We start from the raw sequence: 17,558 nt of genomic DNA on the forward strand, positions 1-17,558 counted from the left end.
ATGGCATAACCTCCACTGTCTAAGAGAAACATTTTATAGAACATAAATCTAGAAAGAAAGACCAACAATTTTAATGATGGTATTTCTGAATGATAGGATTATGGGCACTTTTTATTTTTTCTTCTATTTGCCCCCCAAAGTTTCAACAATAAACATATTTACCTTTATATATAAAAAATAGAGATTGATAAAATTGAGAATATTACTATCCAGAATTTTCAGTGATGATATCTTCAGAGTGGTGATGGTGAAATTGGCATTTACTTTCAAAATATGGAATTTTAGGAATACATGCTTGCTGTGACTAATTATGCAAAACTCAACAGATTTCTTGACTACATGATGGTAATGAGATGACTCATGTGATAAGTGGTAGCATGAAGGTAGACTTTCCATTTGGACTTCACTTGAGTCAGACATTGGCATTTATAATTAAACTGCTTAAACGTGACACTGTGTAGAAAACAAGTCACCAAAAGCCAATTTCTCCCAAATAATGAGATATATATGTCTTGGCATCACTGTAATTATTATAAGTAAATTAATTAATTATAGGAAATTGACTCAAATTTTTAAAAAACACAGCAAAAAAGCCTGCTTCTTAACTCATCAGAAACTGAGGAAAAGACTGTACTTGAGAGTCTAATCTAGAATGTCAGTGAAAAAAGTCTTTCTTTGCTTTAAGTGCCTGGTAATTTCCTTGACCAAAATCTCTCCTACTTGGGGCAATAAAACTATGAAAATTCATAAACTATAATCAGAACACTTACAAGTTTCTACAGAACTCATGCGCAAGTTGGACAGATTTTCAAAAAAGCGCCAAAGCTCCTACAAGTAAAGTTCATCAGAGTTATACATATGGCAAGAGGAATTACTTGATTCTATATTAGCTGAAACTTCCTGATTGAATTCTGGTCAAATTTAATATTATATTGCTGTCTTGCTTCAGAGCTTACAAAATCAGGAGTTACTTTGTTGAAGCCCATAGACAGGGAAAAAAAACCCTAAATCTAAGAAATGCACATTATTAATAAACAGTGTATTCTAGCGTTGATTGTGTGATTTGTGGCATATCATAGCCAGATAGGAGTAGGTGGCATACATAATGTGATATGTGACACACAGAAAAGGTAAAAAATAACATTCAGTCACCTAGGAAGGAATTCCCTTTCAGTCTTCCCATTAGTTTGAAGCTATAGCTGGATATGGGGGCTACTAGGTCTTTAATATCCCTTCAATGCTAACAGCACGAAGAGGGAGCAGGTTCAGATGTTTGAACAGACAAGACTATGTTGGTAGTATTTAAAATGGAGAATAGCTTATTTTTTCATTGTATTTATTACTGTTGTCATTGTTAACTGTTTACTATTTTGTTAACAGCTATTTATCTCAATGATAATGGTTTCCATACTCTGAAAATCAGTTTCCATTTTTTCTAAGTTGATTTAAGTAAAAGTAGTAAGTTAGCTTTTAAGAAAAAATAAATTAGGTATGTATTACTAGAGAAGGCTCACAGAGATGGCAAAAACTGAGAAGGCAGATCACATAAAATTTGGGAAACCATGCATCGGTATGTATCCTGAGTTATAAGTTAGAGTGGATGATAATTTAATTAAATTGTACATATGAAAAACCTAGAACTTCCAAATTATGTGTTTGAAGCAGGAATATTGATTTTATTGAAAACCTCTGAAATATTCTCTAGTGCTTATTTTACTCACATTTCCTTGTCTTTTCCGGAGGATATGCTTAACTGGTTTCCTTAAACTCAGGTAATTAATGTTGGCTCACCATACATGCATGAGCATTCAATTTGGAAAAGCAAACAATCCAGTGAGAAACTGATTTCACTGTTCAGTATTACTGTTTTCTCAACAGACACACATGTATAATCATATGTGAAGGCACAAAAAAAGATAGGATCCCTTGTTCTAGGGGAGAGTCTTGGCATGGGATTCAGGCCAGGCAAATCAACGTTTTCCACCAACTGGCCATAACAATTGGTTCTGGATGAGCCAAGAACCCTACTTGGCTCTGAGTGGAGTAATCAGGAAGGAGGTGCCCAATTTTCCCAGCAGTTTAGTTGAGAGAAAGAGGCCATGAGGTGCTTCATGGCAATACTGCTACTTGTGAAGACAGAAGCTGGTGAGAACAATGCTGCCAAGGACAGAGCCATGAGATGGCGAGAGTCTTGCTTGCTCAAATAATACTTGTATGGCACCAACTCTGATGACTCAGACACTGAAGACAGAGCTCTGGAGATAGAGTAATGATCAGAAGAGGCAACATCTCTGCCCTAAAGGAGTCTGTCCTCCAGTCAAAGCAGGCTGGTGAGACAACAATAAAATAAATAAGAACATGTTATATAAAGCATATGTGGTGGCTCCAAGTGCAAGGCCCCAGAATAAAGCAGGGAAGGAGACGGAGTGTCGGGAGATGAGGTGTTGTACTTTTAAATATGGCGGTCAGGTGGTGTTGAGGTCATATCTGAGCATGGGGGAGTGTGCCACATGGACGTCTGGAGGAAGACCCTTCTGTGTAGAAGGAACAGCCCAGGTACACACCCTAAAAGGAAAGTGGAATGAAAATAGTAGGAAAGTAGTCTAAGTGGGATTTGGAGGATGGATTGTATAGGCTTTGCTAGGCATTTTAAGGACTTAGCATTTATCTGGAGTGAAATGAGAAGTGACTGGAAGGTTCTGAGCAGAGAAGTGACATCATCAGAACCACTCTGGCCTAAGGGAGGCAAAGGCTGATGGGCTGAAGGATAAAAGGCCACTGACCTGACCCATGTGAGGGTTGTACCAGCTTGTACCAGGGCGACTGCGGTGAATGCTGCAAGAAGAGGGAGATTCTTGGAGAAGTCAGATTATGGATCAGGTGGAGGGTATAAGAGAGAGGAGTTGAGGGTGACCCCAAGATTTTGGGGCCTAAGCAAGTGAAATAATGGGATTAAATTTACTGAGATGGGTTTTAAATGGGGTAGATAAGGCAATCAAGAACTTTAGTCTTAGAAATATTCAATTCAAGATGTTAGATGATTCTTGAGGATGTTGAGTGCTAAATCTATCTATACTGAAAACCAGAATTATCACTTGACTTTTCAGTTATACAAAGCAGAATATTTGCCTTCTACATTCTTTCTTGCAGTCTCCGAACATAAACGTCTCAACATATTTCCTTTTAGAAGCCATCACATTTCGTCATTAAATGCCATCTGCAATTTTTCCTCATCAGTGCCTTTAGATAAAAGATGTTCTTAAGAATTAGCTCTCTTTGGGTTGAAAGTAACAAAAATCCATCTTAGATTATTTCAAGATTATTTCAAGAGGCTAATTAGTGTTTAACTTCGAAATGCTTTAAAAAAAACACAAGTATTTAGATATCAAAAATTAAGTGTTTAATGGAAGCTACAGTACTTAACTTGAGAATCCTTGTATTATTTACATTAATCAAAAATATCACCCAAGATCTGTATGGATGCAAAGACTTGCATACAGAATTTCATGATTATAAGTACATGAAACTGGCGCATTTTAAGCAAGATGGTGAAGGACTACAGTAAGTGTTCTGAATTCACCATGTTCAGTCAAGAGGCAGTACACCTGATTAATACAGTTCTTCAGGCTGGCCTGCTCCTTTAGCTTTCATTCATCCATCTAGCTACCCTCTCAATATTTAATGAGTGGCTCCCAGTGCCATGCTGGGCACAGGGGCTGGGTGAACAAGACACAGAAGAACTTCTTCCCCATAAAGATTATAATCTAGAGGGGAAGAAAGATAGCAAGGAAGAATTCAGAGATGTTATTTTAGGTCTTTATGTCTGAGGCATGACAATAATTCTCTTTGAAGCGATAATCACAAAAGCCTTATCAAAATTCCTAAGTAGGATTTGAAGCTAACACCATGTCAAAAGTTAGGATGACTATTAAGAGCAGCCAGGAAAAATATTAGAAATAACCTTAAAAGACTATCTTACTTGTATTTTGGTATGTTTAAAAAATTATTAAAAATTTAAAAATTAACAATGATCTTTATATACAATGTTTGAATAATTAGGGGTTTTAATTTTTTTTGTGAATTTTCCAATTAATGTAGGAAACCTTTCTTCAGTAACACGTACAGCCCCACATACAGACTCCAGTTAAATCATGGCAAAAGAAATGCATCATTTTCAGGGGGATTTTATTCAATTTTGGGGATTCCCTTCACTCTGGCTCCCTGAGCACAGAGATCCTTTCTGTCTTGAACAACCTTACTAGGTTCCTAAACACAGAGTAAAACCCAGTAAATACTGGTGTTAAATAAAACATGAATATTCTAATTATATGGGTGAAAGTGAGGCTAGTACAGTGGTTCAGACAATGTCTGGGTTTGTACAGCTCTCTTGCTACTTACTCTGTAATCTCAGGGAACTTCCATGTGCCTCAGCATTCTTATCTCTAAAGTGAGACTACTAATAGCTTCCAAGTCATGGTGTTGCTGTGAGAATTAAGAATCAACCTAAATGTCCGTGGACAGATGACTGGATAAAGAAGCTGTGGTATATTTATAAAATGGAATACTATTCAGCCATAAAAAGAAGAAACTAATGCCATTTGCAGCAACATAGATGGCCCTGGAGATGGTCATACTAAGTGAAGTAAGCCAGAAAGAAAAAGAAAAACTCAATGTGGTATCACTTATATGTGGAATCCAAAAACAGAGGACAGAAATGAACTTATTTACAAAACAGAGACAAACTCAGACACAGAAAACAAACTTATGGTTACAGGGGGAAATAGGGTGTGAAGGGATAAATTGGAACTTTGGGATTTGTAAAGACTAACTACTATATGTAAAACAGATAAACAACAAGGTCCTACTGTACAGCACAGGGAACTATATTCAATATCTTGTAGTAACCTATAATGAAAAAGAATACAAAAAAGCTTATATATAAATGAATCACTATGCTATGCACCAGAAATTAACACACTGTATATCAACTATGCCTCAATAAAATTTTTTTAAAAAAGAATCAATACATGAAACATACTTAGAACAGTGACTGGAAATTGCTCCATAAGTATGTTAACCATTAAAATCATCATCATCATCATAACCTCAAATTTCTACTTTAGATTGGGCATTGATATACTATCTCTGAATTATAAAGGGGTTTTGCTACTTTTTAAAATTTTATTTTACTTGACATTACCACGATATTCTCTCCCTTCCACTTAACCAATTCACTGAGTCCTTGACTGATTCCATGATGATGTCACAGGGGCTTCTACAATCATAATTTCCTAGCAAGTAATCACATCAATTATTAAGTCAGAGGAAAAAGCCAGATACACATGTTTGCATATATTTCTGCAATCAGAAATTTTGATTGATGCTGTGCTTTGAATATATAAATAACGATGCATAATTAAATCTTATTAATTCAGAATTGTTACTGGGAATACCAAAGACATTTAGTCAGAAGTTCTAAATACAGAATATTTTCAGTTTATTGCCAAACCTACATGCTGCTTGGTCTAACCCCAACCATGTGTTACGAAAAAGAGACTGGGTCAAGCTTCCTCTACTAATTAGTGAAGGATAGTATCTAATTACCACATTAGTTGGTTGCTTGTAAATGTGTACTACTAAAGGGATTAAAATAGTTTGTTATTAAACGTTTGCTCTGCCAACTTACTACACTAGTAAGTTGGTAACCAAACTCTCTTTTCTATAGATAATGAAAAGGTAAACATGGGAATTTCCCTGATCAAAGTAACACTGGTTAATTAAAATCCAAAATGGTAGAATTATGTTTTATAGAGATTTTAACTTACCCACAACACTAGCCAACAATATTCAATTTCATACTGTTGTTGTTCTTAGGAATTTTACACAGCCAATGTATGTTTTCATAAAAATTCGGGGATTATACACAGAAATAGAAATGCATTAATGAAACTGGAAATCAAGCAAAATTACTGTCTCATTCCCATATAAAGCCGGTTAAGAAAACATTATTATTAAATTAATTTTGAAAATAAGAAGAAAAATTTTCTGCAAGTCAAAGTAATGCATCATTATATTAAAATTAAAGCTAATCCCTTCATGCTCCCACATTCTTCACTTTCAGAAAAGAAGTAAGAATGGTACCTACGTCATGCAGTAGTTATCAAATCTGAATGTAGGAAAACACGTACAGCATATGAGACAGGTATGCTACTAGCTATGATAATGACCATGACAATGCCAGTTCAAATGGCTGCACTGTAAGAAGGCAGCAACACAACACAATGAGTAAATATATACTGGTCCTATCAGTTTCATGGAAATATACGTAACAGACAACAAAATGGCAAATCACTGATTTTTCTTGTAGGCAAATTTAAAAGCCAAGTGAATGTATAGGAGTGCTTAGCTCATAACTGGTGCTTGTGAATTTATCTGTGAATATACAGCGAGCAAAGACTCTGCTTTGAAGGCAACACTGACTGACATCTCTGGTCAGATTTTTTAAAGTATCAATATATTCCTGTGGACAAACATCTTTGGATGGTAACGTTTTATTGTACATTTGTACATGGCCCTCTTTTGAATAACGTAGGAAATAAAAGAAGAAAAAAAAAAAAACCTCTTGATTCATTGGCCTGAACTTTAACTTTCTCATGCTTATCAAAAACTGTCAAAGTTTGGAGAACTAAAAATACACAAAATAAACCAATTAAGTTGATCACATTTAAAAGCCAAGTGGATAGAATTGACTTAAACACCCCACACTAAGATTTTTCAAATGGTGCCCATTTTCACGTGGGGTTTCTACCTAAAAATTCAGAGATGTCGGGAAGATATGTATGTTTGCCTCTGAGTTTATGAGGGTTTGGAGTTGGATTTACATCATTCGTGGGCTTAATGACTGGGTTGCCCACTTAAAATGATAAAAAAGGCCATTATTTTCAATGCAAAGCTTTTTTTTTTCTTTTTGCCATTTAAAATATCAGAATATACATACGAGTTTTCTTGGTGGTTGCGTTAACTGTGGCGCTAAAGGGACCAGCACCAGCGCTGTTGTAAGCCCGGACAGCAGTGAAATAGGCCAAGTTGCTCTTCAAGCTGCGGAGTCTGGCCGACGTCACATTTCCTGCCACTTTCACTTTGCTGGATGATTCCTCTTCTCCTCCATTAGTCCAGTACCGCACCTGGTGGACAGAAAACATAAAAGATGCAAAGGGCTGACAAAATAGCATCCTCTACATTAAGTGATTTTCTTTAAGATGGGCACTGTAATTTTTATTTATCTGATTTCTTCAACAAGTAATTCTTAAGGACCCACTGTGTGCTGGGTGCTACATTAGGCTCTGTGCCACAGAGGTGAAAGAAAATGGACTCCAGGAAAAAAAGAGATAATAAACAAGTATATAAATAAATCAGATGAACTCAAAGAGACTAAGTGCTAAATGCTACTAGACCACGGTCTTCTAAATGGGAAAATGAAGGAGAAATCTGCATATCTAATGAAGTGATCTGCTCCCTCCTTCTCAGATTCTAATCCCGCAGCCCAAGCTCAACTCCAGGAGGCTGGCAGCAATGCTCAAACACCGATGGATCGTGAAGATTCCTCCTGTGAAGAAAGTGAGCTGTCAGAGCAAGGACCATCAAAAAGCCAGCTGGCCACTGGGCTGTCCTACAGCAATGGCCAAGTGTCACCAAGCCCACCTGTGCACGCACAGCTGCTGCAGAGAACAGGAAAGCAGGTAACATGGGTAAATATACCTATATATTGAAATGTTTTATTTGTATTTCATACAAATTGTGCACAATGATCTGAGACTTCTTATAAAGATATATACATACACAGTTTAAAATACAAAAATAAGATAGTATTTGATAATGAAAAGAAATAAGGGTAGAAAAAATGCAATAATAAGACATGTTCACCAATGAACTCCAATTTACGGTATAAAGTTCTGCTACACTTCACTAGAAAGTTTGGATTGTTCATAAAGTAAAAACAGAAACAAAACCAACATGAGCAACAAAACAACCAAACAAAAATGGCTCATGAGAAGTCCAACTGTTCCTTCTGTTGAGACCAGATATCACCATCTGACCATCCAAAACAGGAGTTAGACACTTAACATATATTTTTTACTTTAATAAATAAATAGACATTTTCCTGTTTTCCTGGTAATATGTGCCCTTTTAGTTTGACTTTCTTTTTTTTTTTTTTACTTTTAGCTTTTGGGGGGGGCGGTATTTGGTTTATTTATTTTCAGAGGAAGTACTGGGGATTGAACTCCAGACCTTGTGCATGCTAAGCATATGCTCTACCACTTGAGCTATGCCTTCCCTCTCCACCCTGATTTGACTTTCATTTTTGTATTTTGATAGCAAAATACAAATCAGGAAACCATTTCTATAATTTGTGTTAAGTAAATAGCTGCCTGAGCACAATGAAAATGGCAACCAATCCTTAGCCTTCAGAGTCAGGAAGACCACAGAGACTTGTGGAGACTGTGGCAAAGTAGATGGCCAAGTTTCATCTTAGTAATGGCACCTCTATTCAGCTCTTGTTGATGGCAGGACAGGTGGACCCAGCATTTACAGGTCTTTTTTAAGAAGAAAGAAGAAACCCTGATTTTAATGTGAAATGCCCCAAATTTAGAATTGGTTTCATTTTTTAAAGACAATGTGTGGGCCAAACAAAATGTGTTCATGGGATGCACAAGGTCAACCTGCTTCAGTCATCTGAGAAAAATACACTAGAAATTACTGTTTTCTGGGGAAAATGAGCAACTATAAAATTATTTCTTTAAAAAAATAAGTAGCAAAATGTAAAATCTCAGATTTTTGCATAATGATCTGAAATTAGTGCACTAATATTACACCAGATCAATATTTTCCCTCTATATGTACATATATATGTGTATGCATGTACATTTACATATAGTTATACTTATATATAGGCCCCTTTAAATTCATGCAAAATGCTGGATTCATATATGTGTGGATGTGCATTTTTCCTGGAGGAGAGTTATTAATTTTTTATAAAAACGGATTGGTTTTTATAGAACCTCAAAAGGAGGATGTGAACTCAAATTATTAGGACAAATTAAATATGCAAGCCCTACAGCTTTAAAGCATCAAATTAACACTAAAACTTGATAACATTTTAGCAAAAAAAAAAATCCATATAACTGACAGACTCCATTTACTATTATCAAAAAAACCACATAGATTTTATTCATTAACTAAAGATTAAAATGCCAAATTGTCTTTTATAAAGCCACAGCTGAGCAAATTGTTATTGGATACTGAAAAACTCACATATATATTTTAAATTCACCAGTTGTAAACATGGAATGGGGGTTGTTGCTAGGTTTAGATGACTCAAAAATGATGACACTCTCCCTGCCCTTGAAAGCACTGTCTAGGTATTAACAAAGAATGACACATAATCAATAATTACAATAAAATGTTATAGACAACCTGAAAACTTGTGGCCTGGGATATAGCAGAGATTGGGGAAAAGATCACATCATTACAAGTTATAATAACTGTCACTTAGCAGAGGGAGTGACAGAGGCAGGGGGTACTTAAGTAACTCAGGATCATCTGTGATACACACTGGCCTCTTGCTAGGTTCCAATCCAGGTGTCATTCCTTTTGTATCCAAATCACCTCAATATAAGTTGCCTAAGAAATCATTCCTTAGGAGACTGATTTAAAGAAGAAATAAAAATAACTTTTGATTGGCGTACGGATTATCTTGTATAAATCATTTCACAGAAGGTGCTTGAAGGTTCTTGCTAGCAGTTTGTTTCTGAAGTACTCTAATCAATCTCCATGTATCAGAATGAGAGATTTATTTTTAGCTATCCATTGCTCACAGATATTAAAAGTATGTAAACATAGAGAAAATTTGTGCCAAAATTGAGCATGATGTTACTTAGAATGGATTGTGTAATCTTTTAAAATTACTTTCTTTAAAAAAATTGAATAAATATGCATAAACCTAAAACATAAGGTAACAAAGCAGTGACATGAATAGTTCCAATTTTCTACAAGTAATGAATCAGTTATTTTCTATATGTAATATCAGTTAGGTTCTATAAAATTTTGCTCAAAAATATTTACATAAGGATATTAAAAAAAGATGGAAAAGTTAAGAATAAAAAGACATCATTTTTTCTCTCAGCTGTGCTCTGGGTTTAAATGGTAAAAGTTCCCCACCTGAGAGAACAGAATATAACTCCACACTAATTTGGATTTTATAGGCACAACCACAAAACAAGGATGAAGAAAGGAAATGTGTCTAGACAGAAGGAACAAACTCTGCAAGTATAATTGTGCAGAGAAGAGTTCATTTCACATTGACAGAACATGAAGGCAGCATCTACAAAAGATGAGCAGAGAGAGAAATATTACAAAGCACAAGAAGAACCCCGCTAACAGGAAAGAGTCAGCCGACTGGACCACAGGAGACTAGGTAAAATACACTTATCTGCAACGGATCTTAAAATAAGTCTATTTAAAATGTCCACCTTTACTAAAGGGACTGAATTTATAATGCGAGAATAGGAGATAAAGAAAAAAGATGGGGCGATCCTGAAAAATATCAAGCAGAATTCCGACATGTGAAAAATACAATATTAAAAAATAAGAAACCCGAGATAGAATTAAGGTGAAGGCTGGAAGGGAGAAGAGAGAATTAATAAATCCAGAACATGGAGGAAGACATAAAAATTATGGAAGCCAAGTTAAGAAACACTGAGGATGAAATGAAATTTTCCAACCAGTTCCAGAAGAAGAGGTAACAACAGGATAATAAGAAAAAGGCAACAGTAAAAGTGAAAACGCCTGAGAATTTTCAGAATGGAAGAAACACAGAAATGTTCACGTTGTAGATTCACTCTGAGGTTGGGGTGGGGGGGATAAAATGCAAATCCAAAGGAGAGGGTGATTAAGACTAATTTGTGGCTCTCAACATTTTTCATCTCCTGAAAGGTACAGGCCACTCCCTCCATCAGCAGTGGGTCACTAGGCTTGGTTTGCTAGAGTGGCGGCGGGTGCACCTGTGAAATCAGCTGCATTCCTTGGCCCAGCAGAGAGCAGGAGGGGCAGATGCTAAGGTGGAATCACACCGCTGACGCGGGTCTGTCTTGGTCACCATCAGGGCTCTGCCACTCAGGACAAAGCCTGTACACACTAAGCACCCAGTGCTGCTGAATTCTTGAAGGACTCAAACACACAGTTTAAAAATGTCTCCCTCCTTCCCACCACAGAGGTTCCCTGTGACATAATAAGACACAAATGTTTGGTCTCTGCCAGGGTTTCCTAACATACAGCCCCCACCAAGACCCTGGAATCTTTTGCACGCTAATGAGACATCTGGTGGCTCGGGTTTCTGCGTAGCTTCCGGATGGGGGCTGGTTGCCAGGGTAACCAACCAGGTGATTAGAGGGTTGGAATCTTCAGCTCCACCTTTTGACAAAAGGCTGGAGGTGGATTTAATCAATCCTGCCTATGCAATGAAACCTCCATAGAAAACTCCACCTGGAGAGGTCTGAAGGGCTTCCAAGTAGGTGATTAGGAGAGTGGGGGCGCTGGAGAGGGCATCGAAGCTCTGTGCCCCTTCTCATGTACTTCGCTCTATGCATCTCTTTTGCTTAGCTGCTCTTTAGTTGTATCCTTTATAACAAATGGATAATAGTAAGTAAAGTGCTTGCCTGAGTTTTGTGAGCCATTCTAGTAAGTAATCAAAACCAAGAAGGGGGTTGTGGGAACCTCTGATGTACAGCCAATTGATCGGAGTACGGGAGGCCTGGACTTGTGACTGACATCTGAATTGTGTGTGAGTGTGTGTGTGTGTGCGTGTGCGTGTGCGTGTGCGTGTGGTAGGGAGGCAGTCTTGTGGGACTGAACTCTTAATTTGTAGGATCTGAACTGAACTCCAGGTATAGAGTGTCAGAATTGAACTGAACTTTAGGACACCCACCTGGTGTCCGAGAACTGGTCCGTGTAGAGAAAAAACCCCACAAGTTTGATGTCAAAAGTGTTTTACGGATAGCGTAGAGAGGAAGAAAAATTTTTTTTCCTTTTATTCACCAAGCTGGTTAATCAGGTCATAATATTCTATGTGTCTCTAAAACACTGGAACTCCAATTTCTTGATGAGGTAATATAATTTTCTTTTCTTCAGAACCATAACACCATTTCACAAGCCAGTATATTTTTATCTTGGCAAGTAAACAGAAAACAAACTTGAGGAATGTCAGGATTTAAAATGCTATCTCCATTTCTGCCAGTAACTTGGTTATTCCAAAAACTAATGCCCCTGCTGTGAGGAGTCCTTAATATCACGGCTTCACAGATTTCACTTAACCTTAAAACGTAATGCAGTTTGTAAAAATAGCGTACTGAAAACTGGCACCTTTTTAAGCCATTAAAGTACAGGTATTAAGTCAGAAATGCTATTTTAATAGATGAAAATAATTTCATTTATACTTAGAGGTTTTCAGGGAGGCAAATATTTCACCTTAGCTGCTAGACGAAACACATCTTAATAAACATCAGGCAGGCAAACGCATTCAACGGTGTTTTGGAAAACAACCAGATCTACCTTCTCCTCTTCTTTACTGGGCTCTCATCCCGGGAGGGCTGAGCCGTGTGAACTCCATGCCAGGCTCCCTGATCCTCTGGCTTCACACTGGATGGAGAAGCCAGGAGATGTGCCGGTGGGTGGAGAGAGAGGCTGGGGTATGTCTTGCCCTGTATCCCTCAAAGCTGAGCCATGGTCTGGTGGGGACTATCTTTGCTTAACAACAAACGACATCATTTGGGCAACTCTCACTCACACACATACTCACTGCTGTCTCCAGCAGAACAGATCCTTCCACCTCTAAAAAGCCTGCATTTTATTCACTCAATTCATTTTTACCTGCTTTCTATGTATTTACATGTGCCTGAACTGCCTCTGTCCAATTTTCCTATGTATATGCGACTTGTGGTGGAATGAAGTTAATTCTTTGCCTGAGAGTAAGAATTTTGATTCTCTCTCTCTGTGTCTTTGTCTTTTTCCAGTAGAATTTTCATATTCTCAAAAAGAGTATTCAAATAGTTGACATCTTTTTCCATTCTAACTAAAATGTGAGAAACTACACACATGCTGTACAGCTGTTTAGAACAGGAGGCTGGAAGAAGATACCAATGAAGATGTAGTCTGGCCTCCTGTACACATTTTTTTTCTGCTTTTTTTTTTAATTGAAGTACAGTTAGTTACAATGTGTCACTTTCTGGTGACTGGGACAGCATCATGTCCCAGTCATTCATATATATACATATATATATATAGACACACACACACATACACATATTCATTTTCATATTCTGCTTCCATACACATTTTTAGTTATGTTCCCCTGCCAAACATGAAAAAAAATCCAGAATCCCCCCATATGCTAATTGGTATTATTTCACAAGTACAGATTTTTGTTTCCATCACTTATTAAGGTCATTCTCCTAAGTTTAATTTTCTCAAGACACACAAAGACTTTAAAGAAACTGTATGTCCCATACTAGAACTTTGGAGCTTTAGACTCACTACCCAAGAATTTAAGCCATCTGCAGCCTCTTCATCATGCCTGTATCTCTTGTTCCTATTCAAAGGGCACAAGAAAAGATCTGAGCCTGAGCGTTAATGGCTGAGAAGATGAAATAAATTGGAGCCCAGGGACATGAGCTCCTCGACGACTCCTTGGTCAAATCAGAAAGGAAATTAGTCGAGATGCTAATGATGATGCGTGCTCAGCACGCCACGTGGCACCTGTTCAACCCTCACTGAGATGAGAGAAAAGCAGAAGCTATTAACAATTTTAAAGCCATGTTGGGGAAACTGCAACCCTGAAAGTTAGCCACAAGACTGCGAATTAAATTCTCTGCTCAGTCATTTATTCTTCCAGATTAGTGTTTAAATCATGAAAACATACATTTTTATTTTGGTATAATCATATAAATTATTTCTTAAGATTGCTCCAATTAGCACATCTTTTCTTAATGTTACCAAGGCAAATGCCCCAGAATCATACTCCTGCCCCTCCCCTGAATGGAAACCAACTGCCCTTTTCTGAATTTTAGGCTCAGTCACAAAAGGAGGAAGCTGCAAAGAGACAAGAACGGGTTAGAATTAGCTGAGTCCAAGGTGGCCGAGAACCTGACCTCCAGTAGACCTTGAACCTTATTATAAGCTCGCTGTAATACATTAGCATGCTAAATGACACACCCACCGATGCCTGGTCCCTTGATAGTTGTCATGGCAACAACCAGAAGGGCCCTACAAGGACTGAAAAGGAGTGTTACCTTGTTCTAAGTCCAAACCACACTCCAGTTCTTGGATAAGCCATGAATATTCCTCCTTCTCTTTACTCTTTCCCTCCCTTGTACCTCCACCCTCTTATATATACGGTGTCTCAGCCAGAGGCAGGGTGAGAAGTTGGTTGGTGAACTGAGTTCCCACTTCTCCATTTTTTGGCCATTGAATAAAGCTTGTGCTGTTCCAGTCTGGGGCTCTGGGCTACGACCCTGGTGTGGGGCCAGACTACCAAGTCAGTAATATTCCCTTGTTTTCCTTCTCTTCGTGCTTACAAAGCACTCGTGTAAGAAATTTTCACTAGCTGCTTCCTTTCAATACTGTATTCAGGCTCCCTTTGATGTGAAGTTTGCCACTCCTTACACAGATAGGCAAGATATCATGCATTCCAAACCACAATTAATTTCAAGGAAAGTCCCACTTGCTCACTGCCCCCTCATCTTTTTGCCTCTCACCTAATGGCAACATCAACAGCAACACAAACAAAATGCTGAGTCACATACTCAGATTGTGTTGTTTCTACATTTCTTCACTGGATTTCACAATTTTCCTTCCAACAAAATCTCTTCCCAACGACCAATATTCAAAATAGAGACAAATAGAAGCTCCCAAAGTCTCTCTGGGCCATTTTGACAATGGCTGCCTTATCTCACTTAATTCTCCAGTGATGCTGTGAGTTATTTACTGCTATCATTTTTATTTTAACTGAGCCTTGGAGAGCTTTCAGAACATGCTCAAGGCCACACAGCAGTAAGAAAATGGAGCCAAAGCTGCATTTATTCAATCATGTATTTTTGGCGTGCCTCCAGTGTGCCAGATACTGCTCTTGGCACTGGGGAGACATCAATAAACAAACAGGCAGAGTCCCTGTCCCTGGTGGAGCTTATATTCTATCCTAGTGGATTTGAGGACAGGTTTGTTTAATTCAAAAATGGTGTGGACTAAACTAGACATTATGCTGGCTTAATTCTACTTAGATTCTTTGGTTGTCTCTCTTATTCAATCAACGTCTCTTTCCCAGAGGGGTATAATTCTACTTTCTTAAACAGTATGCTTATGTGGATGACTCCTTATTGGCTTAAACTGGTAAATTCTAAAATCAACATCTACCCGCCCTCGTGTTTTCAAACAATCACCAGTGACTGGCAATCTTCCTGTGGTGCCTGGAACCCACGAAGCCCATTCGTACACAGCCTCTTGTTTATTTCTCTTACCTACGTCACAAGCTACAACCAGGCCAGGAATTATGATCCTGTCACATGGTTTGTAAAGGACCAAGTTATGAGTGGGGGAGAAGCTGATCTCACTCTACTGTCTGAGGAATGCAAAATGTGTTCATTCATTTTTATTCAGTGAATTTGATTTAGCATTAAATTCCATATACTGCTCACCTAATGGGAAAATATGACTTGAGTCACTCCTGGGGCTCCCTTCCCAAAGCCTTGCTGAAGGAATTCACCTTGACACTGATCTAATCCCTTTGGTCTGGGCCGTTCTGCCACACTTGGGGAAGGAGACGTCATTGCTGAGCATAGGAAGCACTGCTGTCCCCATCTGCGGTCTTGCCCCCAACCTGGGCACTGCCAGGGAGAAAGGTGTGGGGTCCATGAGAATTTTGTCAGCCTCAAATCTTTGTTTCCTCCAATGTCACCTGAAGTTTCTCTTTTATTTTTCCCTCTGTGGCCTTTTCTCTGTTCTTACCCTCCAGGATACATGGAACAAACTCCTTAAAGGCTTGAGTTCTGGAAACAAAATGAGGAAGGAAGGGATCCTGCAGATGACTCCCTTTGATAGCTGTCACCAGCTCTTGTGAGGCAAAGGAGCTTGAAGATGAGGAAGTGCTTGAAAATATTTCCTAGGGAGAAATCTGTAAACGAATATCTCAAAAATTCTTTGGAGACACGGCTCACCCTTATTCATTGCTTATTATTATGAGCCAGAAACTGTGAGAAGCACATTAAGTGTCTAATCTCATTCAATCCTTTCAAAATCCTAATTCACTTAGGCCTCTAAGTGTTCCCACTCTGCAGGCGAGGAAAATGAGGCTCACAAAATTGATGTAACTTGTCCAGCACAGTGGGTGGCAGAGTTGAGATGTGGCCTAGGTTTGACTTCAGAACTAGGCTCCTTCACATCTGTGCTCCTCCTATCCCACCTGTGTTTCTCCAGTGACTGGGAAACTGCTATGGGTTGCCTACCATCTTTCATTGCTTTCATTCACTGTCATAGAATTAAAGGCATTTTCCATCCAAATGTGCTTGGCTTCCTTTGAGATGCTGATCAAGTGGCTCTGCTTTATGTATGTGGTGTTTCACTCCTTCAATACCACTTCGCTTTCCTTATGTCTGGACAGCTCTGTCCATGATCAAGTGTCTCTGTGTCAAGACCAGTGCTACCTATACATCAGTGTGCAGGAAGACGTTTCTCTATGGGTACTCGGTGAAAACGTGCATTAACAATACCCATATCTAGATGTTTGGGTTCAGTGGGTCCAGGGAGGATTCTGAGGGCTCATCTTTAGCAAAAATTCAGGTAATTGTGGGGAACGTGGCCCATGGTGCATCCTTTGAGCATCACTGCTCTATCTTATCCTTTCTTTATTTTGTCATTAACATTTATTCAAGTCTCTGCTTATTTGGTTACAAAGACCAGAAACACTCTTAAGTTCAAATGTAAAGAGAGTTGACTGAAAAGGAAGACAAGGTAACATGAAGAACATAGCCAGTCCACTTGAGAATAGGGCAACAGTTGAAGAGCTGTTCTGTTTTGCTCGTTAAGACTCCACGGCCTTGTCTCCTCCATTCTTCAGGGCTGCATGAGAGTATGTCCCCTCCATTCTCATCTCTGCAGACGAGCTTTGTCCTATCCGCCCACAGCCTTTGCTTGAGAAGTCTGAAATGAGTCCTACATTTGACATATAATGGCACTGCACTCACTAAATACACTCTCTATATTGCTTACTTCAACACAACAAACAAGAATCTGACTTGCTCAATTTAACTGTCCATGAGTCAGCTGCCTTTGCTCAAGTGGCCACCCTGGTGCAGTCACTGGGGGTTATGTTGACAAGTGGCGGGGTACAGGGTCCCATGTCGCAAATGTGCCTGTGCAAGCCTGCCACTGAGTCAGGAGGGGAGTTTCCTAAGAACATGGCTGTGGGTGGGGGTGAAATCACACCTCTGGCTACTACAATATCATTATCAGAG

At 38.5% G+C, this 17,558-nt stretch overlaps 1 protein-coding gene across 5 annotated transcripts in view; it reads right to left on the reverse strand.

Annotated features, from left to right (window-relative positions):
• The window catches only part of CNTN3 (contactin 3), a 299,279-nt gene that overhangs the window by 8,569 nt on the left and 273,152 nt on the right, over window positions 1-17,558 (reverse strand). For all 5 annotated transcript variants that reach the window (XM_072941732.1, XM_072941733.1, XM_072941731.1 and 2 more), the window contains one exon: window positions 6,998-7,184. In XM_072941732.1, the coding sequence (XP_072797833.1) occupies window positions 6,998-7,184 (187 nt within the window). The remainder of the gene's footprint in view (window positions 1-6,997; window positions 7,185-17,558) is intronic.

This window comes from Vicugna pacos, chromosome 17, assembly GCF_048564905.1.
Source record: "Vicugna pacos chromosome 17, VicPac4, whole genome shotgun sequence".
NCBI classification, from domain to species: domain Eukaryota; kingdom Metazoa; phylum Chordata; class Mammalia; order Artiodactyla; family Camelidae; genus Vicugna; species Vicugna pacos.